This window comes from Castor canadensis, chromosome 10 (assembly GCF_047511655.1).
Source record: "Castor canadensis chromosome 10, mCasCan1.hap1v2, whole genome shotgun sequence".
NCBI classification, from domain to species: Eukaryota; Metazoa; Chordata; class Mammalia; order Rodentia; family Castoridae; genus Castor; species Castor canadensis.
The window spans coordinates 65004824-65032169 of NC_133395.1; the positions used below are offsets into that span (position 1 = coordinate 65004824).

The 27346-nt window shown below is 35.3% G+C and overlaps 1 protein-coding gene across 1 annotated transcript; it reads left to right on the plus strand.

The window, feature by feature from the left end:
• Positions 1-9893: 9893 nt before the first annotated feature.
• On the plus strand, positions 9894-16705 carry LOC141410448 (phosphatidylinositol 3,4,5-trisphosphate 3-phosphatase TPTE2-like). The gene is made up of 5 exons (XM_074042851.1): positions 9894-10423; positions 10541-10604; positions 11356-11420; positions 15806-15939; positions 16657-16705. The coding sequence occupies exons 1-5, from the start codon at positions 10220-10222 to the stop codon at positions 16703-16705; spliced, it is 516 nt and encodes a 171-aa protein (XP_073898952.1). The 5' UTR covers positions 9894-10219.
• The last annotated feature ends 10641 nt before the right edge of the window (positions 16706-27346 follow it).

Genomic DNA, 27346 nt, shown 5'->3' on the forward strand with positions numbered 1-27346 from the left:
GATGTTTCATTGTTGATTTTTTTGTCTCAATGACCTATCTATTGGTGACAGTGAGTTATTGAAGTTTCCCACTATTATTGTGCTGGGGTCTATCTGTGCTTTAAAATCCAGTAGTGTTTGTTTAAGGAAGTTGGGTATGCCAACATTGGCCACATATAAGTTAACAATTGTTATTTCCTCTTGATGTATTGTTCTTGTATGTGACCTTCTTTGTCTCTTCTGACTGACTTAGGTTTGATGTGTGTTTTATCATATATAAGTACATCTACTCCTGCCTATTTTCTGGTTCATTTTCTTGGAAAGTCTTTTTTCATTCTTTTACCCTAAGCCAATATTTGTTTTTGTCAGTGAGATGCATTTTTTTGTAGGCAGCAAATTGTAGGGTCTTTTTAATACAGCTTGCCAATCTATGTCATTTGATGAGAGTCAAAATCATTAGCATTCAGTGTTTAATATAAAGAAGTATGCGGTAATTCCTGCAATTTTGTTGCTTGTGTGTGTGTGTGTGTGTGCGCGCATAACTGATTCTTTTCTACTCTTCATTTGCTTATCTGCTCATCTCATGAGACTTACTTATTCCCATACTTTCATGGATACATTTATCATCTTCTGTGTATAAGATTCCTTTGAGTATCTTCTAGAGGGTTGGTTTAGTGGTCATAAATTGCTTTAGTTTCTATTTATCATGGAAAGTTTTATTTCTCCTTCAATTGTGAATGATAGCTTTGCTGGGTAGAGTAATCTAGGTTTGAAATTATTTCCCTTCAATGCTTAAAATACATCATTCTATGCCCCTCTTGCTTTTAATGTTTCTGTTAAGAAATCTGCTGTTATTCTGATTTTTTTTTCTTGCCTTTATGGGTAATCTAGTGTTTCTCCCTGGCAGATTCCAGTATTTTTCCCTTGTTTTCTGTACTTAATGTTTATAATATGCCACAGAGAGGTTGTTTTTTAGTCATGTCTGTTTGGTGTTCCAGAGGCCTTTTGAACCTGGATGGGCCTCTTTTTCTCAAGATTTGGGAGGTTTTCTGCTATTGTTTTGTTCATATGTTTCCTTTGCCTTTTGGATTGTACTTTTCCTTCTTTGATACCCATGATTCATAGGTTATAGAGTTGCAGAGTTCTTGCATATTCCATTAACATTTTTTCGTTCTTTTTTCTATTTATTCATCTGCTTTTTATATTGTATCTACTTTGTCTTTAAGTCCTGAACTTCTGTTTTCCACTTGTTTCAGTCTGCTGGAGTGGCTTTCAAGTGTATCTTTTATTGGACTTATGGAGTTTTTATTTCCAGAGTTTCCATTAGGGTTTTTTTTTTTTTGAGAGTTTCTATCTTTATTAAGTTCCCCTTTCATATCTTGTATTGTCTTCCTTATTTAATTTGTCTGCTTTTTTGTCTTCCTAGAATTCATTCAAATGCTTGTTTGTGTCCTCTTTTAGTTCATTTACTTATTCTTTGCCTTCTCATTAATTCATTTAGCAGTCTATTCATATCCTTTTGGATTTTGTTGATATGTTTTGACATGACTACTTTAAACCCCTTAGTCACTCTTATTATCATTCTTTTGAGCTCTGAAATTAAGGTTTCATCACCTGAACTATCCTTCAGATCCTTTGTTATGTGATTGTTCACTTTTTGAGGAGTCGTGTTCACCTGCCTTTTCCTATTTCTCATGCTTGTATTTTGAGATTTGCTCATCTTTGGTTGATTAGTTGTTTGGGGGTTTTAGTCACCAGAAGTCTTTCCCTTGAATTAATTTCTATGTTCTGGAAGGATTGGTTATTGGCTAGGTGGTACATATAACCATAGTCTGTTTCTTTTTATTGCTTGATATTTTTTCATGATATGAATATGTAAAATTTTCATATACATTCACTCATTGATGAACACTGGACTATTCCCACTTTGAGCCTATTACAAATAATGTAGCTGCAAGTCTTTGTGTACACATTTGTATCCATATCTTTGTATCCAATACAAGCTTTGTTTATTTTTGACCAATTCTGAGGAATAGGATGGCTGGATCTTATGTTAAAAGAAAGTTTCCAAATTGATTATACCATTTCACATTCCCACCAGCAACAATTTATGAGGGTTCTGGTTGGTCTGCATCCTTACCTGAACTTGGTATTACACTGTTATGTTTTGTTTTGCTTTGCTTTGGTTAAGCATTGCAATAGATGAGTAGAAGTAGCTTTTAATAATGACTAATGATCTTGAGCATTTTTTCTTGTACTTATTGGATACCTATAAATTTTCTTTGGTGGAATATCTATTCAAATCATCTGACCAGGCTGGTCGCTGGTGGCTCACACTTGCAATCTTACCTACTTAGGAGGCAGAGATCAGGAAGACATAGTGCAAATCCAGCCTGGGTGCACAATTCATAAGACCCTATCTTGAAAATAGCCAACACAAAACAGTGCTAGTGGAGTGGCTCAAGTGGTAGCATGCCTGCCTAGCAGTACTTCCAAAAAATTTAAGGAAAAAAATCACCTGACCATTTTTAAAAATTGGTTTTCCTTATTGTTGAGTTTCAACAGTTCTTCATATAATCTGGATGTAAGTTCTTTATCAGATAAATGTTTTTCAAATATTTTTCCCAATCTATAACTTGTTTTCATTATCTGAACAGTACCTTTTCCACAGCAGAAACTTTTACTTTTCATGAGGTACAATTTACCTATTTCTTCATTCATGTTTTTGGGATCTCATCTAAGAAAACTCTGCCTAACCCAAGGTCACAAATATTTTCTCCTGTGTTTTCTTCTAGATATTTTATAGTTTTAGGTTTTACATTGGTCTGTTTTTATTTAACATTTGTTTGTGTGCTTGATGATATAGGTTGAGGCACATTCATTGTGCATATGGAGGCCCAATAAATCCACTACGATTTCTTGTAAGATCATCTTTTCTCCTTCAAATTGCCTTTACACCTTGTTGAAAATCAGCCGACTATATAGGAAGGTCTGTTTCAGTTCTTTGTTCTGTTTACCTGATTTATATGTCACTCTTTATTCTACATCACATTGTCTTGATTATTTAGCTATGCTTTTTTGTGGGACTGGGGTTTGAACTCAAGACCTCAAGTTTGTTAGGCAGGCACTCTACCACTTGAGCCACTCCACCAGCCTGATTATTTAGCTTTATAGTAAGTCTTTAATATCCGGATTCTAGGTGGGTTTGAGAATTGGCCTCTTAACAATTTTTAAATCTATGAATGTGGTGTACATCTTATCTTCAGATCATGTTTTATAATTTTCAGCCACCCTAATGTTTTAACTATAATATGCATTGGTGAGGTTTTTTTCTGGTCTTAATCTGTTTGGAGTCTTAAAGGCCTCATATAACTGGTGACCATGTCTTTCTCAAGATTTGGGGAGTTTCTGCTATTTATTTAATATGTTTTCTATGCCTTTAGCTTGCACCTCTTCTCCCCCTTCTGTGCCCATGATTCATAGGCTTAGTCTTTTATGATGTCCCAGAGGACTTACATGTTATGCTTATATTTCATTATCTTTTTATAAATATTCTAAATACCTACCTTGTCTTCAAACTCTGATATGCTGTCTTCTACTTGATCCAGTCTACTAAGACTTTCAACTGAATTTTTATCTAACTTGTTGAGCTTTTCATTTCCAGAATTTCAATGTGATTTGTTTTGAGAATTTCTATATTTTGATTGAATTCCTCTTTCATATCCTATATTGTCTTCCTTGTTTTACTCAGCCATTTATTTGCATTTATTTTTATTCTCTTGGAATTCAACCAGATGTTTATTCATGTACCTTTTAATTTCATTGATCATTATTATAATCATTCTTTTGAGTTCTTTGTCTGAGATTTCTTCCACTTCACTATCATTAGTGTTTCTTATTGTGGAGTTGCTGACTTTTGGTCAAGTTGTATTGTCTTGTTTTTTCATAGTTTTTATGTTTCTGCACTGAGATTTTCATATCTGAGACCAAGTCATTGGTTGAAAGTTTTAATTACCTGTAGACTTTCAGCTGACATATTCTTAATACTCAGGCAGGATAATGTAGTGGTAGGGTTGAGATGCTATTTTCCACCACTGGACTGGTTAAGAAATAGTTCAATAGCCAAGCATATGTCCTCATGCTCAGGGCACTAGGTCTGATCCCTATCCTGCTCAGATTGAGGTAAACTAGCTGGAGTCTCTTGTAGAAGGGTTGATTGTGCTCTTCTGGGCTGCTTTTCCTATTGAAGTTTCCCTTCTTTGTGTCTAGAATCTACTGTTGGCTGAGGGAGATTCAGAGCCCCTGGACCAAACAGATTCCCACTTGTTCTACAACCTCCCTTTTTGCATTCTCAGGAACAGCCAGTGTCCAAGCCTATAGATGTCTCCCAAATGTGGGGGTGGGGGTAGGGGAGGCAAACAGAGCACTGAAAGGGGGAGAACTTACCTCTTGTCTCAGTGCCTTCAGATCCTACCCAGAAGTTCACCTCCCTATGGTGAGGAGGAGGCTAGGGAAATCATGTGATTCAGAGGGTCTAGGCTCCAGACTCTTAATCCCACCTGGCAGCAAATACACACTGGCATGGAGATCCCAGAGGTTGGTCTCAGTGTTTTCACATCCCACCCAACAGGTTACCACCTTATTGGGAGAGGAAACTGTGGGAATTGTGTGTTGTGTAGGGCCTAATGATAATTTGAAGAACACTGAAAGAGATTTGGGGGGTGGGGCTAAAGCCACCTTGAGCCACTCCTTTGTGCCTCCATGATTCTGTATGGTCATTTAGTCAGGCAAGTTCAGATTTGTTATAACACTTTTTCACTACCCAGATATCCATCATATGTGTGGGATCAGAAGGTACTTGTAGTAAGAGAATGGCAGCAATGGGTGAAGAATTCACATCATTAGTCAATTGTTCCCCATCCACATCACCTAGTTCACCAAGTCTGGTTGGAGGTGAAAGATGCGGGTGAGGAGGGGAAGATTAGATTTGGGAATTCCTTTATATTTCAAGTTAACAGTATTCAACCATAACCTACTTTAGCAATGCCTCAGTTCTGCTCAATATCTATCCTCTCCATTTTCCAGTTTGGGCCATAGGTTATGAGCATTGTCTTGAGATTTATCCTATGTTGGAGGCTTTAGCAGGGCAAGAAATGGCTCCTCAATGGCTGCCATATGGCAAAATGAGCCATTACTGTCCAGTAACCAACAGCTCTCCTTCCTTTGCTTGATGGGAAAAGTCCAGGCTTTAAGGTATTTTTTCTTTGAAATAAATCTCACTAAAATTCCTTACCTCAAAAGTTCATTTGCAACCCCAAATGAAACTCTCATTAATTTATATTCACTGAGTTTCTAGTTTCAAGAGATGCATAGAAAAGGACAAGAGAGTCATTTTCTGCCTATGCCCATCCCTGAAATCCCTTGTGCTATTGCTGTGGAAACTGAGATCTGGACAAAGTTTGTTGACTTGCCCAGGATCCCAGTTTTTTACTGTAAGAACTGGAATTGGAATGCAGTTCTCTTCTACTAGTCTCTTCCATCTCCATACCATGTTGCTCTAGTTGATTACCCCAAGTTCAGTATTACCATAAAGCTGGTTTTGGAACTTCACATATGAGGGAAATGTTACTAAATACCTAGTTCAGTGTTTTATTTACATGTATTCTAGATAGGAATGTGAAAAACTCATGAAGCAGAAATTAAAAAAAAATTAGTTATTGGTAAAAAGCATTGTGTTATCCTTTTGAGGAATTTTCTTTTAAATTTGTAGTTAAAAGGTCTTTGATTTTTTTGTTAAATCCATAATGTGTATTAGAGAAAATATGTGATTGTTTTATTTTTACTAATTTTTATAGTGGCAAGATAAGGAAAATTTTGATTTCAATTGCATCATCCATTACATTCAGGTACGTGAAACTCTAGACATTGAAGTAATTAAATACTTATGACATTTAATATAAATATTTTTAATGAAAAGAATCTGAAAAAGCAAAATGAAGAACATTTCCACTGTCAATATGTTGCTACATTGTTCATGTGCCCACATTTAATGTAATCTAACTTATCTTGGAATTTTGGTTTAAGCTGGACATTTAAACTTGCAAAAAAATAACATTTGCCCAAGTCTAAATAGTGGTATATTAATTTTTTCTACCTATGAAAATAAAAATAACAAAGCATGCATTTTAAAATTCTGTAGTTATAGGTTAAGTGTTCTATTAAAAACCTTAATACATTTATAATTACTCCTTAATTCTGGACATATTTTACTTAGGCTTCTTCTCTGCTTGAAAGATTTTATACTATGATTTAGACTTACACAAGGTAATTTCTTCCTTTAAAATTAGTAGTATTTTAATTTGAGTTGCAATTATAAAACAGCACTTTGCAGTATAATTGATTCATTTTCATGCAAATAATTCACTAAAAAATTATGAATTTTTTTATGTAGGAGAAAGTTTTAGAAGGCACTTAAGAGTTCCATCATGTAAATATTTATGGAATTGAATTCTTTATCATGTGCCTATCACTATATTAGAAACACACATGAATATATAATCATATATTTGTTGGAATTCTCACTGATTAAATAAAGAAAATCTTACTGGTCAAAGTGATTTTTTAAGGGCTTATGTTAGTCATGGCTTCACTTGTTTTTTATTACTAAATTCTTAAAAATTATTCTAATGAGATTTTATCTATTATAAGAAAATGATAGACAATCTTCATAAAATTCTCAAAAATTAAGAATTTACACACATGGACTTGTCATTTTAATTCAGTTATCTTGTTCTACCTTGGAGTATTAATCTGATGTATATACTGTAGGAGAGCATAATATGACATTCTCTGCAATGGTTTGGTGGGAATATTATGAAAACTAAGTAATTTTTTGAGATTCTAAGGCACCACAGTTCTTACTACCACTGGACAGTTTACGCTTAAATAATGACATTTTGGTGTCTGATCAATGGTTTTAATGTTGTCTAACCATGAGGCAAACCCCTCATTATCTTTATTTATTTATTTTAGAATATTTGGAATTTTGCTGGTCTTTGTGGATATGTCTCTCGTCATTACAGACCTAATTATCACTGAGAGCAAATTTTATATTCCTTTGGAATATCGTTCAGTTTCTTTAGCCATTGCTTTATTTTTTGTCATGGATGTTCTTCTTCGAATATATGTAGAAGGGTAAGTTCGACTTTTTTCCTAAGCCTAAAAAAGCCATTTTGTGCTGTTATAAGAAGTTTCCTGAAATAATTAGCAGGTCAATCCAACTAAACGTGTCTGTCTTCATCAAAATTATTCCCCTTAAAGTCATGGTCCACAAAAAACAACCAAAACTTAGTTTTTCATAGATTGACTTTAATAATTTTATTGTTGCAACTGGCACCCAGTTTTCCACAATGTATTCTAGATGGCTCCCTTAATAGATGAAACTTATAGGGACTTCAGAAGGGGCCAATCAACCAATGTGTCTACATGTACATTAATAACAGGACCGTGTATGTGACTTGAACCCTAAATGAGATTTGATAGTAGATTAAATGTTAAATAATAGATTATGAATAAATCAAAATCCATGAAAATGAACTTTGGATAAGGTGCAGAGGACATCAGTGATACTTGGTAGAAAGACAGCAGCAGATTTTTTGCGTTTGCTGGTTTTCTGAGAAGGTAGGTGGGAGAGCCAAGCCTTGGGGCTGAACTGCTGTGGGAGTCAGGGACTAAGTCTCCCAGCCTTGCTTTTTCCAGAGCTTCTCAGAAAGCAGCTTGTCTCCTTTTCTGGTGATTTTTTTTATCCTCATCCTTTGATCTAAGAACATTGTCCATTTCCAAGTTACTCAGAGCCTGAAAGAGGCTGCCCCAAAATAAGAAGCTTTCTCTGGAGGACCAATGCCCTTGTCTGAAGGAACCAGTGTTGGGGAGGATGGTGTGGTGGATAGAAGTCTTCCTTTGCCCCAGGGAGGCCATACCAGCTCACTGGGATTCCAGTATGGGTGCAAGGCCAGAACATGAATTCAAAATAATTTGTTCTCCCTCTCATAAGCTCCGTATACATTCTCACAGTCCCATTTGCTCTAAGGCTGTGACATATTCAGCTTCTGTTACCCAACAGTACTGCACCGCATCCCACTTTCCTTCTTCCACTAGCACAGAGAAGGCAATGCTTACCTCTTGTTCAGTAGTTGGGTTATATCTCTTACTTACTAAACTTGAATTGTCACACCATATTTATGTACATATGTTATATATATACATATATATAGTGAATATAAATTCACTAGTTGAAAACTTCCCATTAGTGTTATAGTTTCCCTTAGTCTAAACAAAGTGTTTTGAATGATCTATTAAAGTAGAATTACTAATGAAGATTCAAATGACTTGTATTCTTAAAATATTCCTATCTCCTCTTGAAGAGGATAAACACATTTTTTTATTTTAAATTACAGGACAAGGCATTATTTTTCTAATTTACTTAACATCTTAGATGCCATCATCATTGTGGTCATTCTGCTGGTGGACGTTGTTTACATATTTTATGATGCTAAGTTTCTTAGAGAAATCCCCAGGTAGGAAACATATAACTTACCTCTCAAAGTTTCTCTGTTCTTTCTTTCTTGTATTCTTCTTTTTTGTATTTTCCATGGCATTAATTTTATGTAATATTTTAACTTTGAAAGTTCTGGTTCTATACCAAATAAGCTACTTCAAAATAAAATATTTAGATAAACTTTCATACATTCCGAAACTAAAAGATGGTGGTGTTTAGGGGCTAGTGAAGAGTGTATATACTAAGTAATTTTAGTTGAAGAAAGAAAATGGAGGGCTGGCGGAGTGGCTGAAGCAGTAAGAGTGCCTGCCTAGCAAGTGTGAGGCTCTGAGTTCAAATCCCAGTGCCACAAAAAATAAATGAATAAGTAAAATAAAGCATCCAGTGAAGAAACTGGGACCTGGACCTCTTCTACTAACTTTAATTTTGAAATTAAACATTAATATTGAACATTAATATTTTGAAATTCTGCCTAAATTTCCATTTGTGCTTCAATCACAAATGCATTACACATGAAATTCTATCTATCTGGGGTTTTCCTATAACCAAGAGAGTATTGATTTAAACACATGCAAAATTTGAGTGACTCCAATTACCATTCCCTAAAAAGTAACAAATAGAACAGGAAATCAGGAGGTGACATGTATAGCCACACAGTGAAACAGTTTGCATTACAGTCGTGGAAATGAAGGAAGCTGAGGTAAACTTAGAATTGTCAAGTATTAGGAAAGTAAAATGTGTATGAGATCGATCTCTCTCTCGAGAAAGAAGAAAAGAGGACATGATATGAGAACATAGATATTGCGGGGGTTGCTAGGTTTATTCATCAGTCAGATAACTAGTTTCTTTCTGTACTCTAGTTTCCCAGGGCTCAAAATCAGGACCCAACTAAATGTGTTACATTATGGGCTTTTTGTGTTTGAAAATAACCTGAGCCAATGTGGCCCTTCAACTGGCAACCTCAGCATCACTTGAGAGTTTGCTGTGAATGCAAGGAAAACACCTCAAGTTCCAGCCTAGATCTCTTAATGAGTATCTCTGGAGCATGCAAACTGTAGTTTACCATGCTCTTCCAGATGACTTTTTTGCACATGTTCAGACTAGAGATGCTCTAGTCTGGTCCAGCAGTTCTCTGCTATGGTGTTTCTGATGGTTGGAAAGTATCTCAGTCTGCTGCCTGCTGATAAACATTTAGCAGTTGTAGTAAACCTCTGTTACTGGTAGGAATAACACAGGTGAACAAGAACCTGCAGCTCATTTTGACAGGGGAATAATGAAAACTGCTGGTCTTAAACCACAAAAGTTAAATCTATAAAATCTAAGAATCTGTCTTATTCCTATTTCTCTAGACCAGACTTTCTCAACCTTAACATTATTGACATTATTTCATATGGAGAAGGGCATTAACATTTTGAAATTCTCCTTAAGTTCCCATTTGTTGTAGAGTTTAGCAGCATTCCTGAGTCTATGCACCAGATCTGAGGCACACCCCATCCACACAACAATTATGACAACCAAAAGTGTCTCCACACATTGCCAAGTATCCTCGGGGGAAAGGGATGAGGCAAGCTAAGAACCACTGCTCTAAACTTAACCCAGGCTGGGGATATAGCTCAGTGGAAGAGCACTTGCCTAGCATGCCCTGGGTTTTCTCACCAGCAACACACACACACACACATATGCATGCACGTATGCACACATATGTATAAAAGCTTAATCCATATTGACAAACTTCTATTTCTGAAGCAGAAATGGGTCCTTTTATATTCATCTATAAATTTATTTAGATTAACAGTTTTATTTCGACCTCTACGACTTATCATTCTGGGAAGAGTTTTTCAACTGGCTTATCAAAAGAGACATCTTGAAAAGCTGACTAGAAGGCTGGTGAGTGGGCAAAATATGTTTGTGTTTCATGAAATACTAGAAAAGTGGTGTATATATAATGTTCTTTATTTTTGTGGTGATTTATGTTTTACAAATTAATGATTTTTAAACTCCCAGGTTTCAGGAAACAAAAGGCGATACAAGAAAGATGGATTTGACCTGGACCTTACTTATGTTACTGGTTTGTGAAGCTTAACTTTGACTTAGCATATTAATTTCACACTTTTCTTATAATTATAGTTTTTTGGTTTTGCCGTACCTAAGCCGTGTTCTTTTTTTAAAAAGCCATACTCCTTCAAAGTATTCTTCATACATGAAGACATATGCTAGATGGTACTGTGACGTATTTGTAGGTTAGCCCTGCAATGGAAAATTTCATGTCATACCAAATCCAGGCTACTTAGTTGCAGTATAGGATGTGGAATGGATTTTCAGATGATTACATCTGAATTTCATTTAGAACTTACTCATTTCTGGTAGTTATCATAGATCAGAAGTATCCCAGAGAGACCTCTTATCTTCCTAGAACCCCAGAAAATGAGGTCACAACTTTGTAGTTCTTGGGTTTTCTAAGCCAAGAGGGTTGGAAAGCACTCTGGGAGTTCCCATCACCAGTGGAGCCCAGATGTTTCCTTTAGTATATTTAAGATAAGAAATCAATTCCAAACACAGGGAGAGGAGCGCCAACACAAATCTGTGGCATGTGGATAGAACCAATTGAGTCTAAGGAACACCATGCCAGTTTCATGGTTATTATATTGGATGATTTAATATATCATCTTGGTTAGCCTGAGAATGTTACTTTTTTCTGTCAATCTCTATCTTGAAAGTTCATTTCTATAAAGAAGAATCTGATTATATGTAGATTCAATTTTTGTATATTGTTTCACATCTATAATGATACTCATAATAGTGATTATTTTGACTTTCAGATCGTATTATTGCCATGTCATTTCCATCTTCTGGAAAGCGGTCTTTCTATAGGAATCCAATTTCGGTAAGAATATTCATGTAACAAGTATACATTTCTCAGTGAGCATATACTGTGGAGCAACAAGTGTAATACTGGCCCAGAGGTGGCATTATTCTAAAAGCATATTCTTGCAGGTGAAAAATCATAATGAATTTGAATCAATTTGCTTTGGTCATTTACAAACCACTCCAAATCTTACTGGTTTATAACAGCAACTATTTATTTAGCTCATGACACTGAGCTGGGTGGTTCTAGTGATCAGGAAAAGGACTAGCTATCTAATCTGTGCTCATCTGGGCATCTATGGACAGCTACCAAGTCATGTGAGGACAAGATTTAGCTAGTTGGATCTATATGGTGTCATGTCTTTAAGCATGCTAGTTCACTCTGTTCATGTGATGCCAATGGCAAGGATCCCATGAACAGTAAGCAAAAGAATGCAATTAGGTTAAGATGCAGGCTCAGGACTAGTATGATGTGGTATCTGACTCATTCTATTGGACAAAGCAAATTACAAAGGCAGTCTGGATTCAAGGAATCCAAGAAAATGGACTCCATTTCCTTATGGGAGGAATTGCAAAAAACTGTGGCCATTATTTGGAAGAAGGAAGGAGATGCTGATTGGGATGCTAAATTATAGTGGAGGAATAATGTTTTAGGCTCTGTGGACAAGTAAATTAATTTCAAACATACAAAGCTGTTTACTATGAAATCTCAACTAAAGGTCATTGCTTAAGAAGCTAGCATATATGTGTACATGTACATTAGTACAATTTACAGTATTCACTATGCCTCCATAAAAGTTTAATTATATATCTGTTTATGTATGCCTATACACAAGCGCAGTCATGTGTCACTTAATGATGGGATGCATTTTGTTGGGTGATTTTTATCATTGTGTGAGCATCATTAAGCTCCATGGCCACTAGACAACTAATAGGACCTCTACTGCATAAGTTTTCTGTCATTGATAAAAAACATCATTATGTCTAAATATTCATTCCTCAAAATAAGACATAAATGGCCCACAGATATGTGAAAAATTCTCAACATCAGTAATTATTAGGGAAATGCAAAATCCAAACCCCAATGAGATATCACTACATTACCAGAAAGACAAAAGATAACAAACACTGGCAAGGAAACACATACACATTGTTGGTAGGAATGTAAACTAGTACAGTCATTGTGGAAAACAACATGGAGGTTCCTAAAAAATCAAAATAGAACTACAATATGATCCAGTAATTACACTTCTGGATTTTTATGCAAAAGAAATGAAATCAGTATGTCAAAGAGACAGCTGCACTCCCATGTTTATTGCAGCACTGTTCACAACAGCCAAAAAATGAAAACAACTAAGTGTCTATAAACAAATGAATGGATAAAGAAAATGTGGTACATATATGCAATGGAATACTATTCAGCCATAAAAAGAATGGAATCTTGTCTTTTGCAACAATGCTGATAGAACTAGAAGTCATTATGTTAAGTGAAATAAGGCAGGCACCAAAAGACAATTACCACAGGCTCTCACTCATGTGAAATATAAAATTGTTGATCTTAAAGAAGTTGAGAGTAGAATGGTGATTACCAAACACTGAAGAAAGTAAAGGAGAGAGAAAGTTGGGGAAGGGTTGATTAAATGAGTAATAGATCAGAGTTAAATAGGAGTAAAATGTCCTGGTGTTCTATTTAACAATAGGATAATTATAGATAATAATTATGTACTGTGTATTACAAAAAGAAGAAAAGATTTTGAATGTTTTCACCAGAAATAAATGAGATACATTTGACTTGATTTAAACATTATACAATGCATATGTGTAAAAAACCTCTCATGGTAACCCACTAATAATACAATTTTACATTCCCAAAATCAATAAAAATGTAATTTCAAAAACATCACTATGTGGCACATGCTTACACACATATTCCTCCATACAATTATGCTTTTATCAAGGGATGCTGTAAATTTTGTGCATCGTGAAGTGCAAGTATACATGTGTATAGTTGACCCCTGTCAACGTACTGGACATTTCTTAACCCTTTCCAGTCATACCTCAACATACCAGAAGCAGTTGCTATTTTTCACTTCTGTCACAACACATTAGTCTTACTTTTTCTCAAATTTCACATAGTAGAATCATATAGTAAAACTTTTATGACTAGCTTTTTAGCCTCAAAATAAATTCTGTCAGATTCATTCTACATTGTTTTGTGTACTGGTAGATCATTTTAAACTAACATCAATATTTATTGCTTTATTAAAAACTCAGGCATTTACACACTGAAATTGTACAAATAGATGCCGCTTTGAAAAGTCAATCCACTTTTCAGAAATTAAAAATTCTAAATATTAAAAAGAATAGCTATGAAAGAGGAGGTGTAAATTTGGAAGTCACAAAATTTGACAGGGAAATTGCAGCTCACATGATTTTAAATATATAAATTTGAAAATATTCAGTTTAGAATATTCACTGTGCTTTGTGTTGATCTATTTATAACACTGGTTGTCCAAGAAATATTTAATTCACTTCCCAAATTGCCATAATTTATCTTTATGGGTAAAGCTTCCCTAGATTGCTAATACTGTTTTTCAGTACCTTGAGCTGATGGGGAGTTAATTATAGCTTACCTAAATCTTATTTTTATGCTTTGGTGATGATAAATATCAATTAGGAATATTTAATATTAGCTGGAATGTTCTTTAAAAGTCAAAACCTTCATTTAACATGTGAAGACATAACTTTTGACTTCTGGAGTGACCTCTAGACTTTTGGTTTCTGTCAGTTATTCAACTGTTATCTCCTTGAGGTACTGACAATAAGTCATTGATCCCTTTACCATTGTAAAGTATCCAAAAACAAATGATCTGCTTTCATAAAATCTACAAATCACAAACCACCCCAAGCATACCTGCTGGCTGAATTAATGTTTAGTCTTTCATCTTTGCCATAGTGCAGGCTCAAGAAAAAACTTGTAGTTCAGCTACTCAGGAAGATTGGGAATTAGGCCATGAAGCTGCTTCCGTGGTGGCATGTTCAGTGAGAACAGCATGTCCTGCACAAGGGAAGCCTCTGTCATTTCATAGATAAGAACGATCTGCAAACTATTTTAAGTCAAGGTTGACCAAAGGGGCAAGATTCATATGTGAGCATACTTAACTCCTAAGATCTGCTCTGCAGTAATGTGGTTCCCTTTATTCTTAAAAGGAAGAATATTTCAGGATTATATTTTGAACAGCACTGAATACATAATGCAGAGGCCAAAATTTCATGAGCAGGAAATTTACCAGCAGAAAAGTGTTAAACACTGCCTTGAAATAGCAAAATTTGTACAGATGTGGGACTCATGTTTGTGGGGAAATAAGCGCAATGCCTCTACTGCCACCTCATGCAAGTAGAGAGAATGTATCTTTGTCTCTAAATCAAGCAATGTGCTACAATGGGCAGAGAGAAGCACTTGGAGGATTTAGGAAAGCTCAAAGCTAAAGCTTGTGGCAAGAAGGCTTTCAAAGAAGTAGACAGCATTTTCCACTTTTCGCATCCCAAGGAAGAGTTTCGGGGATGGCGAATCTAGTAAGCCTGTGCAAAAGCTGAGAAAATTCAGCTATGTCTTACCTACAGTCCTAAAATTTTAGCTGTCTTTAATTTTTGGCCTTGGTACAATTAAATATACTTTATTCTGGCCAAAGGCAGAAACTGTCTATCTGGTAACAGATTGTAACTATTTTAGATTCTTTATGTCCATCTCCTGCTAATTTGGCTAGTAAGTATTTGAAGTCATCAGGTAAACTACTTTGGAAACACAGCAGCAAAGCAGCTACAGGTTAAGGGTGTATGTGTACACATGCATATACTTGCATATATAAGCATATATATACACAAATGTAATCATTTTTAAACATAAGAAAAGACATATGAGCTAAAAAGTCTCCATATTACCATAATTTATCTAAAATTTATCTTTTTTCTATCATGTGTACCACACACAATTATATATTTTCACTTTTATTTATTTATGTGGTGCTTAGGTAGACTGTGATATCCAAGTAATATAAAAGACATCTATTGAGACTTAGACTTAACAACCATATATTACTTACTGTGAATTAATGATTTGTAAGAAATTTACTTAAACTAGTTAGACAGCTAATTTCCTTCTCCAGTAGCATTAAACAGTATAGAAGCTAATTTGAGTAGCCAAGCATATTTAGGGGGTTATTTGAAAACCAACAGGTTACATGTGATTTGGAATGCACCTACTCTTATATTCCTTGAATTTCCCCTATAAGGTGCCAATGAGAGACAAGTGAAAAAAACGGTAATAGCCATGTTAGGTTACTCCTGGTAACTCCAAGGTTGTTCTTGAGTTGTGATGGATAAGACATGTGTCTGTCTTTTTAGGAGGTAGTGCGATTTCTAGAAACCAAGCATCCAGACCACTATCAAGTCTACAATCTCTGCAGTACGTACATGACTCAATACTTTCCTACTATAGATAGGAAACAACTCTTCATTTATGTTTCATTTAATCATAAGTATTCAGTGGAGGGAGTTAAATCAAAAATTCTCTCTTGTGCTGGCCCTGTTAGGTAGGAAAACTTAGCTAAACAGTTCCCTAAGAGAGAGGCAGACCGGTGGGACCAAAGAGGCAGAGTAGAGATGAAGGATTTCAAGGAGCACTAGTGGTATTGAGCTTAGGAAAATCTTTGTTTTTCCTGCTTCGCATTGAAGACATAGACAATTCAACAAGTATGTTCTCTAACCCACCAGGAATGGGTTGTGACGAGAACAGAAAACTTGATGGGAACCAACAACAGTAACAAAAACCCCAACCCTGTAGAAAACAGGTTAAGCCCCAGTTCACTGCTGTGTCTCTCTTGGTTTTCTTTGTCCCCGAACATTTTCAGGGCACAAGCATTTTGGACAGACACATTGACCTCTGCTCCTTGGTACAATGAGCAGTCTCCTAGAAAGTTAAATGTGAGGTCTAGTAAAGAAAAATAAGTCGAATTCAGATTACCTGAGGTGCATAAGTCACTATTACCCTTAGGTTTTTGAAACTCTTAATGATTATTTTGGAGCAGAAGGAGCCACTCAGAAAGCTCCTTTTGAAGGAGGATAAGGAGTTTCTAAGAGAACAGTTTAACTTATTCATAACTTCATTACTTTCTATGTTATTAGGCACAGGATATGACATATGTATCATTTCTTTTAGGTGAAAGAGCTTATGATCCTAAACACTTCCATTATAGGGTCCGGAGAATCAAGATTGATGATCACAATGTACCCACACTTGAGTAAGTTTCATGCCATACTAACTGTCAGAAGAAGGCTAAATATACTGGGCTTGACTTTTTGGAATTGGGGGTGGGGAATATTTTAATTCAACTAAAATATTAATTCAACTAATATATATATGTGTGTGTGTGTGTGTGTGTGTGTGTGTGTGTGTGTGTATTCAACATATATATATGAGAGAAAAAGACTGGTGTTTGGACTCAGGGCTTCACACTTGCAAAGCAGGCACTCTTCTGCTTGAGCCCCACCTCAAGTCCATTTTGCTCTGGTCATTTTGGAGATGGGGGGTGTCTCATGAACTATTTGCCCAGGCTGGCCTTGAACTGTGAACTTCCTGATCTCAGCTTCCCCCCAAAAAAATTTTATATTTGCAATCAGGGAAATGCTGTTATTCTCCAAGGAAGTAGAGGAATGGATGGCTAAAGATCCTGAAAACATCATTGTGATTCACTGTAAGGGAGGCAAAGGTAATAATGCTTTTCTTTTTTATTTCTTTCTTTTCTAAAGACATTCAAAAGAAATACTGAAGTACAAGAACAGGATACATACTGCTATTACTTAGTATTAATAGTTAACTTTTTAAAAAATATTGGCTTTAAGACTGAAGTAAGGTATGGAAGAAGGATGGGGAGGAGAAAGGGAGAGAATAATGAAGGGAAGAAGGAAAAAAGAGCTAAGGAAGGTTGAACATTTTTTTTCTTGATTACTGATGATTTGAGTTTCTTCATTTTTTATTTTCTAGTTTATATCCACCAAAATGAATGTGTTTAACTTCAGAATAGCAGAGCATATTTATTTAAGGATTTTTTAAATTTCTTTTTCAACTGACAAAATTTATGATGTACATGATGTTTTGAGATTCAAATACATTGTGGAATGACTAACACAAGCTAATTAACACACATGTTATCTTACATTCTTTTCTCATTGTGTTTTCAGTTTGCTTTTCTCTGATGATTATTGATGTTGAGCATTGTTTTATATACCTGTTGGTCAGTTGCATGTCTTCTTTTGAGAAATGTCTTTCTAAGTCCTTTACTTCACCCTACCTTTTTATTTATTTATTTATGGCTTTTTGAGACAGTATTTTGTTATGAAGCCCAGGTAAGTCTTGAACTCCCTCTGCAGCTCAGGCTTTCCTCCCTGAAGGCTGTGATTACAGGCATGGCCACCATACCTAGCTCACTACCCTGTTTTTTTTAAAAAGGTAATTTGTTCTCTTGCTATTATGTTGATTGAGTTCCTTATATTTTTTGGATCTTCTTCCATTCCATAAGTCATATCTTCACTCTATTGATTATTTCATTTGCTATGCAGGTATATTTTGCTTTGATGCAATCCCATTTGTCTATTTTTGCTTTTGTTGCCTATGCTTTTCAGCTTATATCCAAAGAATGTTTGCCCTAGACCAATCTTATAAAGCATTTCCATTGTTTTCTTCTAGTAGTTCTGCAGTTACAGGTCTTAAATTTGTCATTCACAAGTAAATGGACAGAACTGGAGAACATCGTCTTAAGCAAAGTTAGCCAGGCTCAGAAGGCCCAAAATGATATGTTCTCCCTCATATGTGGATTATAGACTTAAAACAAATGCAGTAATATTATTGGACATGGGTCACACACTAAGGGGAGAACACATACAGGAGGAATAGGGAAAGGGAAGGAAACCTAAAACTTGAAAGTGTTTGATATCCCCACAGTAGAAGAGTGAATAAAGTAATCTTAAAATGACAGAGGTCACTGTGGGAAGGGGACCAGCAAGTAGTGAACAGGTCTGGTAGAGATGAACCAATGCAGGTTGTAATACACATGTGCATGGAAGCAATGCTAGGAATCTCTCTGTATAGCTATTTTTATCTCAAGCTAGCAAAAATGCTATGTCTTTCTTATTTCTTATTAATTTCTTCTTGATTTTCCAGTTTTCTGGAGTATAAGTTTTCAAAATATTCCCTTATAATCTGAATTTCATTGGTGTCTGTTGTAGTATCCCCTTTTTCATCTTTTATTTTATTAAATTTGGTCTCCATTTCATTAATTTGTGCCTTTTTTTTTTTTGCTGCACTGGGGTTTGAACTCAGGGCTTTGTGCTTGCTAGGCAGGTGGTACTCTACTACTTGAGCCATTTCACCAGCCCAGAGCCCTAATTTTTATGATTTCTTTCCATCTACTACTTTTGGGATTGGCTTGTTATTTTTTTCAAGAGTTTCAGGTTATATGAAATCGCTCTAATTTTCTTATATGAACACTTATGGCTATAAATTTTCCTCTTTTGATCACATCCCAGAATTCTTATATGTTGCAATCACAGGTATTCTTTTTTTTTTTAATTTGTGATCATCTGAGTACAATAGCCCCTGATCTTGTCCTCCAACTCTGATATTCTTTCTTTCTACCTTGTCTATTGATAATATTATCCATAGTGGGGTTTATTTTATTTATTCAGATTTTAACTTCTAACATTTCTAGCTTTTTTCTTAGTTTCCATATCCTTACTGAATTTCTCATTTATGTTGCTGACTCTCTTATCTAGATCTTGAATTGATTTCCTAATTTTATTTATCTGTTTATTTAAATCCTCTTTGAAGCCATTCATTATTTTTAAAAGTAGGATTCTGAATTCTTTCTCTGCCACTTCAGCCAATGAGTTGTCTTTGGACTCAACTATTGAGTTGTTTTGAGGTTTTAGAAGTGTCATTCTCTTGCTTGTTCATAATTGTGTTTCTGCACTGTGATTCGTACATCTGTTGAGATGAGTTTCCGTTTTATGTCCTCTATGATGGGAGAAAACAGACTGCAGTATCAAAGTCTGCAATTGAACAGTAAACCAAAGAGTTGAACAAAGTAAGAATCAAGGAGAAACATCAACTACCTCCCCATTACGGTTGTCTCAGAATGAGACTTGAGTTGTTAGGGGATTGTTGAGGAGCTTAACAATAGGTGTGAACCATTGTACCCCAGCTGATAACAGTGTTATTGAGTTGTGAATATTTTTCTTTCCTATTACTATCTAAAATAATTTATAAAAGACAGGAAGTATTACTTTCTTATACACTTGATAAAAATCTCATCTTGTCTTTTTGAGAGGTAGGTGGTGAGAACACTAATTATAAACATAATATTTTGGCAATAATAAATATTTTTTTGAATGTAATTTAATGCAATTTGCTGCTCTATTTAAGCTTGGTATTCTTTAGCCAATTTTAATAGATTTTTTCATTTAAGTTTTAAAAAATGATTAGCATACTTATTCTTGTAGTGTTTTAAAGAATGAAGTTTTAAGGATTGTTGTAAAATATCATAAAAACTGCTAAGAGGAGATAAAAATTTTGCTTTTGCCTTTTTAGGATTTTTCATCTGGGCCTGAGAATTAAATTGGCATAAGATAGATCAATAGAAGAAAAGCATATAAATTTATTTAAAGCAAGTTTTAGATGACATGGGATCTCTCATAAAGAAATGGAGGCTAACATGCAGTTAGAGATGAACACTATTCCATTTATGTGCTATATTACATTTGTTGATTTGCAAATGTTGAGCCAACCTTGTATCCCATGACCGAAACCAACTTGATCATCATGTATGGCATTATTAATGTGTTGTGTAATTCTGGCTTCAAAAAAATTTTTTTGGAGGTGCTGGGATTTGAACTCAGGACATGACACTACTGCTTGAGCCATTCTGCCAGCCATTTTTTGGATAAGTATTTTCAAGATAGGGTCTCACGAACTATTTACCTGAGCTGGCTTCAAACCATGATCCTCCTGATCTCTGCCTCCCAAGTAGCTAGGTCTACAGGCATAAGCCACTGATGCTTGGCTGTCTTCAAATATATTTTATTGAGAATGTTTGCATCTATGTTCATGAGGGAATTGCTATATAATTTTCTTTTTTGTTATGTACTTATCTGGTTTTTGTTTCAGGGTAATGCCTGGAATGAATTTAACAGCATTCTTTCCCTTTCTATTTTTTGGAATAGTTTGTGGAGCATTGGTGTTATCACTTCTTTAAGGTCTTGCACAATTCAACAGTCAATTCATCCAGTCTTGGGCTTTTCTTTGTTGGGAGACCCTTGATTACTTCTTTAATTTCATTGCTTGTTATGGATTTGTTTGGGTGGTTTTATCCTCATGATCCAATTTTGGTGGGTCATATGCATCTAGAAAATTATCAATTTCCTCTATATTATCCATTTTATTAGAATGTAAGTTTCCAAATATTACCTAATGATCCTTTGGATTTCATTGGTATTTGTTGTGATGTCCCCTTTATCATCTCTAACTTTATTAATTTGGGTCTTCTCCCTCTTTCTTTTGGTTAGTTTTGTTAAGGGTTTGTCAATCTTATTTATCATTTTAAAGGACCAACTTTTGTTTCATTGATTCTTTGTATGGTTCCTTTAGTTTCCATTTTGTTAATTTTTCCCTGATCACCATTATTTCTTTCCATCTACTGCTTTTGAGTTTGCTTGTTCTTGTTTTTCTAAGAGGTTGAGGTGCATCATAAGGTTGTTTACTTGGGATCTCTGGTTTATTTTAATGTAGGCAGTATTAGCTATAAACTGCTCTCTTAGCACTGCCTTTGCTGTGTCCCCAAATTTTTGGTTTTAAGAATTTTTTATTTCCCACCTTATTTCTTCAGTGACCTCCAATAACTGAAGAGTGAATTGTGTTTTCTATAGTTTCTCTTGCTGCTGATTTCTAGTTTTATTCCATTGTGATCTAATAAAATTTAGGAAATTCTATTTCCTTCTATTTGTTAACATTTGCTTATATGCTAAGATATGATCTCTTTTGGGGAATATTTTGGGGCTTCTGAGAAGAATGTGTATACAGCAGTTGTTGGGCAGAATATTCTATAGATGTCTGTTAATTGCATTTGATCTGTAGCATCATTTAATTCTGAAGTTTCCTTATTGAGTTTTTTGTCTGGATGACACAGCTATTGGTGAGAATGGGGTGTTAAAGATACTCGATATTATTTTGTTAGAGGGTCTATCCTTGTTTTTATGTCCAGTAGTATTTGCTTTATGAAATCGGGTGCATACACATTTGCTGTGTATGTGTTTACCATTTTTACTTCTTCAAGCTGGATTGTCCCATTAATCAGTATGAAATGACATTGTTTGTCTCTTTTTACAATTTTTGTTTGAAGTCTGCTCTGCCTAATATAAGTATAGCTACTCCTGCTTGCTTTTGGGTTCCATTTGCTTGGAAATTTTTTCCCCATCTTTTCATTCTAAGCCTATGTTTGTCTTAGCCAATGAAGTATGTTTCTTGTCAGCAAACAATGGTCAAGTTTTGTTTTTAAATCCAAAACATCATTCTGTGTCTTTTAATTGGAGCATTGAGACCATTAACATTCAGAGTTATTATTGAGGGATATGTAGTAATTCCTGTTATTTTATTGGTTTTAGAGTACTTGATTCTTCCCTTCTCCTCATTGTTTATCTACTTGTCTAGTGAGATTTATTCTTTCTTATATTTTCATGGTTGCATTTATTTTCCTCTTCTGTCTGTAGGATTCCTTTAAGTGTCTTTTACAGTGCTGGTTTAATGGTCATAAATTGATTTTGTTTTTATCATGGAAAGTTCTTATTTCTCCTTCAATTATGAAGGACAGCTTTGCTGGATACTGTAATCTAGGTTAGCAGTTATTTTCTTTCATGGTTTGAAATACATCATTCCATGCCCTCCTCACTTTTAAAGTTTCTGTTGAGAAATCTACTGTTATTATGATGTCTTTGCGTTTATACTTGATGTGGTGCTTCCCTCTTGCAGCTTTCACAACTCTTTCTTGCTCTGTATGCCTAATGTTTTGACTACAATATTATACGGGAAGATTCATTTCTGGTCTTGTCTGTTTCGAATCTAAAAGCCTCCTATAACCAGTTGACTATCTCTTTCTCAAAGTTTAGGAAGTTTAATACTATTATTTCACTTAATATGTTTTCAGTGCCTTTAGCTTGCACCTCTGCTTCTATGCTCATGATTCATAGGTTTTGTACCCCAGAGGTCTTGCATCATCCATTTGTACTTCTTTAGTTTTGTTTATCTGCACATTTGCTAATACATTTGTTTATTCTCCAAGCTCTAAAATTCTGTCTACAATTTGATCCAGTCTACTGGAGAGACTTTCAACTGAGTTTTTTTTTTTTCATCATTCATATGTGCATACAAGGCTTGGGTCATTTCTCCCCCCTGCCCCCACCCCCTCCCTTACCACCCACTTTGCCCCCTCCCTCTCCCCACACCCCCTCAATACCCAGCAGAAACTATTTTGCCCTTATTTCTAATTTTGTTGTAGAGAGAGTATAAGCAATAATAGAAAGGAACAAGGGTTTTTGCTGGTTGAGATAAGGATAGCTATACAAGGAGTTCACACACATTAATTTCCCATGCATGTGTGTTACCTTCTAGGTTAATTCTTTTTGATCTAACCTTTTCTCTAGTTCCTGGTCCTCTTTTTCTATTGGCCTCAGTTGCTTTTAAGGTATCTGCTTTAGTTTCTCTGCGTTAAGGGCAACAAATACTAGCTAATTTTTTAGGTGTCTTACCTATCCTCACCCCTCCCTTGTGTGCTCTCGCTTTTATCATGTGCTCAAAGTCCAATCACCTTGTTGTGTTTGCCCTTGATCTAATGTCCACATATGAGGGAGAACATATGATTTTTGGTCTTTTGGGCCAGGCTAACCTCACTCAGAATGATGTTCTCCAATTCCATCCATTTACCAGCAAATAATAACATTTCGTTCTTCTTCATGGCTACATAAAATTCCATTGTGTATAGATACCACATTTTCTTAATCCATTCGTCAGTGGTGGGGCATCTTGGCTGTTTCTATAACTTGGCTATTGTGAATAGTGCCGCAATAAACATGGGTGTGCAGGTGCCTCTGGAGTAACCTGTGTCACAGTCTTTTGGGTATATCCCCAAGAGTGGTATTGCTGGATCAAATGGTAGATCAATGTCTAGCTTTTTAAGTAGCCTCCAAATTTATTTCCAGAGTGGTTGTACTAGTTTACATTCCCACCAACAGTGTAAGAGGGTTCCTTTTTCCCCACATCCTTGCCAACACCTGTTGTTGGTGGTGTTGCTAATGATGGCTATTCTAACAGGGGTGAGGTGGAATCTTAGTGTGCTTTTAATTTGCATTTCCTTTATTGCTAGAGATGGTGAGCATTTTTTCATGTGTTTCTTAGCCATTTGAATTTCTTCTTTTGAGAAAGTTCTGTTTAGTTCACTTGCCCATTTCTTTATTGGTTCATTAGTTTTGGGAGAATTTAGTTTTTTAAGTTCCCTATATATTCTGGTTATCAGTCCTTTGATAGATGTGTAGCTGGCAAATATTTTCTCCGACTCTGTGGGTGTTCTCTTCAGTTTAGAGACCATTTCTTTTGATGAACAGAAGCTTTTTAGTTTTATGAGGTCCCATTTATCTATGCTATCTCTTAGTTGCTGTGCTGCTGGGGTTTCATTGAGAAAGTTCTTACCTATACCTACTAACTCCAGAGTATTTCCTACTCTTTCTTGTATCAACTTAAGAGTTTGGGGTCTGATATTAAGATCCTTGATCCATTTTGAGTTAATATTGGTAGAGGGCATGGATCTAGTTTCAGTTTTTTGCAGACTGCTACCAGTTTTCCCAGCAGTTTTTGTTGAAGAGGCTGCTATTTCTCCATCGTATATTTTTAGCTCCTTTGTCAAAGACAAGTTGGTTAGAGTTGTGTGGCTTCATATCTAGGTCCTCTATTCTGTTCCACTGGTCTTCATGTCTGTTTTTGTGCCAGTACCATGCTGTTTTTATTGTTATTGCTTTGTAATATAGTTTGAAGTCGGGTATTGTGATACCTACTGCATTGTTCTTTTGACTGAGTATTGCCTTGGCTATTCGTGGCCTCTTGTGTTTCCAAATAAATTTAACGGTAGATTTTTCAATCTCTTTAATGAATGTCATTGGAATTTTGATGGGAATTGCATTAAATATGTAGATTACTTTTGGGAGTATCGACATTTTTACTATGTTGATTCTACCAATCCATGAGCATGGGAGATCTCTCCACTTTCTATAGTCTTCCTCAATCTCTTTCTTCAGAAGTTTATAGTTTTCCTTGTAGAGGTCATTCACATCTTTTGTTAAGTTTACACCTAGGTATTTGATTTTTTTTTGAGGCTATTGTAACTGGAATTGTTTTCATACATTCTTTTTCAGTTTGCTCATTGTTAGTGTATAGTAATGCTAATGATTTTTCTATGTTGATTTTGTATCCTGCTACCTTGCTGTAGCTATTGATGATGTCTAGGAGCTTCTGAGTAGAGTTTTTTGGGTCTTCAAGGTATAGGATCATGTCATCTGCAAATAGGGATATTTTGACAGTTTCTTTACCTATTTGTATTCCTTTTATTCCTTCTTCTTTCTAATTGCTCTGGCTAGGAATTCCAGTACTATGTTGAATAGGAGTGGAGATAGTGGATGACCTATCTATTGATGATAATGGGGTGTTGAAGTCTCCCACAACCACTGTGTTGGCGTTTATATATGCTTTTAGGTCTTTCAGGGTATGTTTGATGAAATTGGGTGCGTTGACATTGGGTGCGTACAGGTTGATAATTATTATTTCCTTTTGGTCTATTTCCCCTTTTATTAGTATGGAATGTCCTTCTTTATCTCGTTTGATCAATGTAGGTTTGAAGTCTACTTTGTCATAGATAAGTATTGCTACTCCTGCTTGTTTTCGGGGGCCATTGGCTTGGTAAATCTTCTTCCAGACTTTCATCCTAAGCCTGTGCTTATTTCTGTCGGTGAGATGGGTCTCCTGTAAGCAACAAATTGTTGGATCTTCCCTTTTAATCCATTTCATCAAGTGGTGCCTTTTGATGGGTGAATTAAGTCCGTTAACATTAAGCATTAGTACTGATAAGTATGTGGTGATTCCTGTCATTTAGTTGTCTTAGTTCTTTGAAGGTTTGATTGTGTGTACCTAAGTTGAGGTTACTGTCTACTGTCTTGCTTTTTCTTTTCCTGTGGTTTGGTGCTGCCTGTCTTTTCATGGTTAAGTTGGGTTTCACTTTCTGTGTGCAGAATCTCTTGAAGAATCCTTTGTAGTGGTGGCTTTGTGGTCACATATTGTTTTAGTTTCTTCTTATCATGGAAGACTTTTATTGCTCCATCTATTTTGAATGATAGTTTTGCTGGGTAGAGTATCCTGGGGTTGAAGTTATTTTCATTCAGTGCTCGAAAGATATCACCCCACGCTCTTCTTGCTTTTAATGTTTCTGTTGAGAAGTCTGCTGTGATTTTGATGGGTTTACCTTTGTATGTTACTTGTTTTTTCTCTCTTACAGCCTTCAATATTCTTTCCTTAGTTTCTGAACTTGTTGTTTTAATGATATGTCGTGGGGTAGTTCTATTTTGATCTGGTCTGTTTGGTGTCCTGCAGACCTCTTGCATCTGTATGGGAATATCTTTCTCTAGATTTGGGAAATTTTTCGTTATTATTTTGTTGAATATATTATGCATTCCCTTCGCTTGCACCTCTTCTCCTTCTTTGCTGCCCATGATTCTCAAGTTTGATTTTTTGATGGAGTCAGTGAGTTCTTGCATTTTCTTTTCACAGGTCTTGAGTTGTTTAATTAATAGTTCTTTGGTTTTTCCTTTAATTACCATTTCATCTTCAAGTTCTGAGATTCTGTCTTCTGTTTGTTCTATTCTGCTGGATTGGCCTTCTGTTTTGTTTTGCAGTTCTGTTTCATTCTTTTTTCTGAGGTTTTCCATATCCTGGGTGGTTTCCTCTTTAATGTTGTCTATTTTTGTCCTGAGTTCATTTATCTGTTTATTCATCATGTTCTCTGTTTCACTTTGGTGTTTATACAGTGCTTCTGTGGTTTCCTTTATTTCTTCTTTTGCTTTTTCAAATTCTCTATTTTTGTTGTCTTGGAATTTCTTGAGTGTCTCCTGTACATTTTGGTTGACCTTATCCAGTATCATCTCTATAAAATTCCCATTGAGTACCTGTAGTATGTCTTCTTTTAAATTATTCTTGTGGGATTCATTGGGTTCTTTGGCATAGTTTATCTTCATTTTGTTGGAGTCTGGATCTGAGTATCTGTTTTCTTCATTCCCCTCTGGTTCCTGTACTAATTTTTTGCTGTGGGGAAACTGTTTTCTCTGTTTTTTCTGTCTTCCCGTCATTGTCTTTGGTGTTGTTACTGTCCCTGTACTGTGTGCAATTAAGTATTTTCTAGCTTGTAATAATAACAATGGTAATATTTAGAATGGAAGGGTGAGCAGAGATGGAAAGCAAGAAGTTAAAGAAAAGGGAAAAACAAATAAACAGACAAGAAGGAGAAAACAGAACAAGGAATCAGACAAGAAAGTTTCAAAGGTATAAACAGGGAGCATTAGTGTACTATTAGACAGTAAGCTGAACAGGCATTAGAGAGACAGAGAGAGGATTGAAAATAAAAAATAAAAAAAAAGATAAGAATAAAAATAAAAAGTAAATGAAAGAAATATCTATATAAAAAAATAAAATAAAATAAAATGAAAAATAGAAAATTTTAAAAAAGCCAAAAAACCAAAAAACCAAAAAACCTCCAAATTCAAATGCAATGAAGTTTCAGTCTTAATAATTTGGGTGTCTGTCTC

Excerpts from the sequence above, each read along its gene's own strand:
- LOC141410448 (XM_074042851.1), top strand. The coding sequence starts at position 10,220 with ATGCACGTATGCACACATATGTATAAAAGCTTAATCCATATTGACAAA. Across the intron at positions 10,424-10,540 it reads AAAAGCTGACTAGAAGGCTG|GTTTCAGGAAACAAAAGGCG; the intron begins GTGAGTGGGCAA and ends TTAAACTCCCAG. Across the intron at positions 11,421-15,805 it reads TCTATAGGAATCCAATTTCG|GAGGTAGTGCGATTTCTAGA; the intron begins GTAAGAATATTC and ends CTGTCTTTTTAG.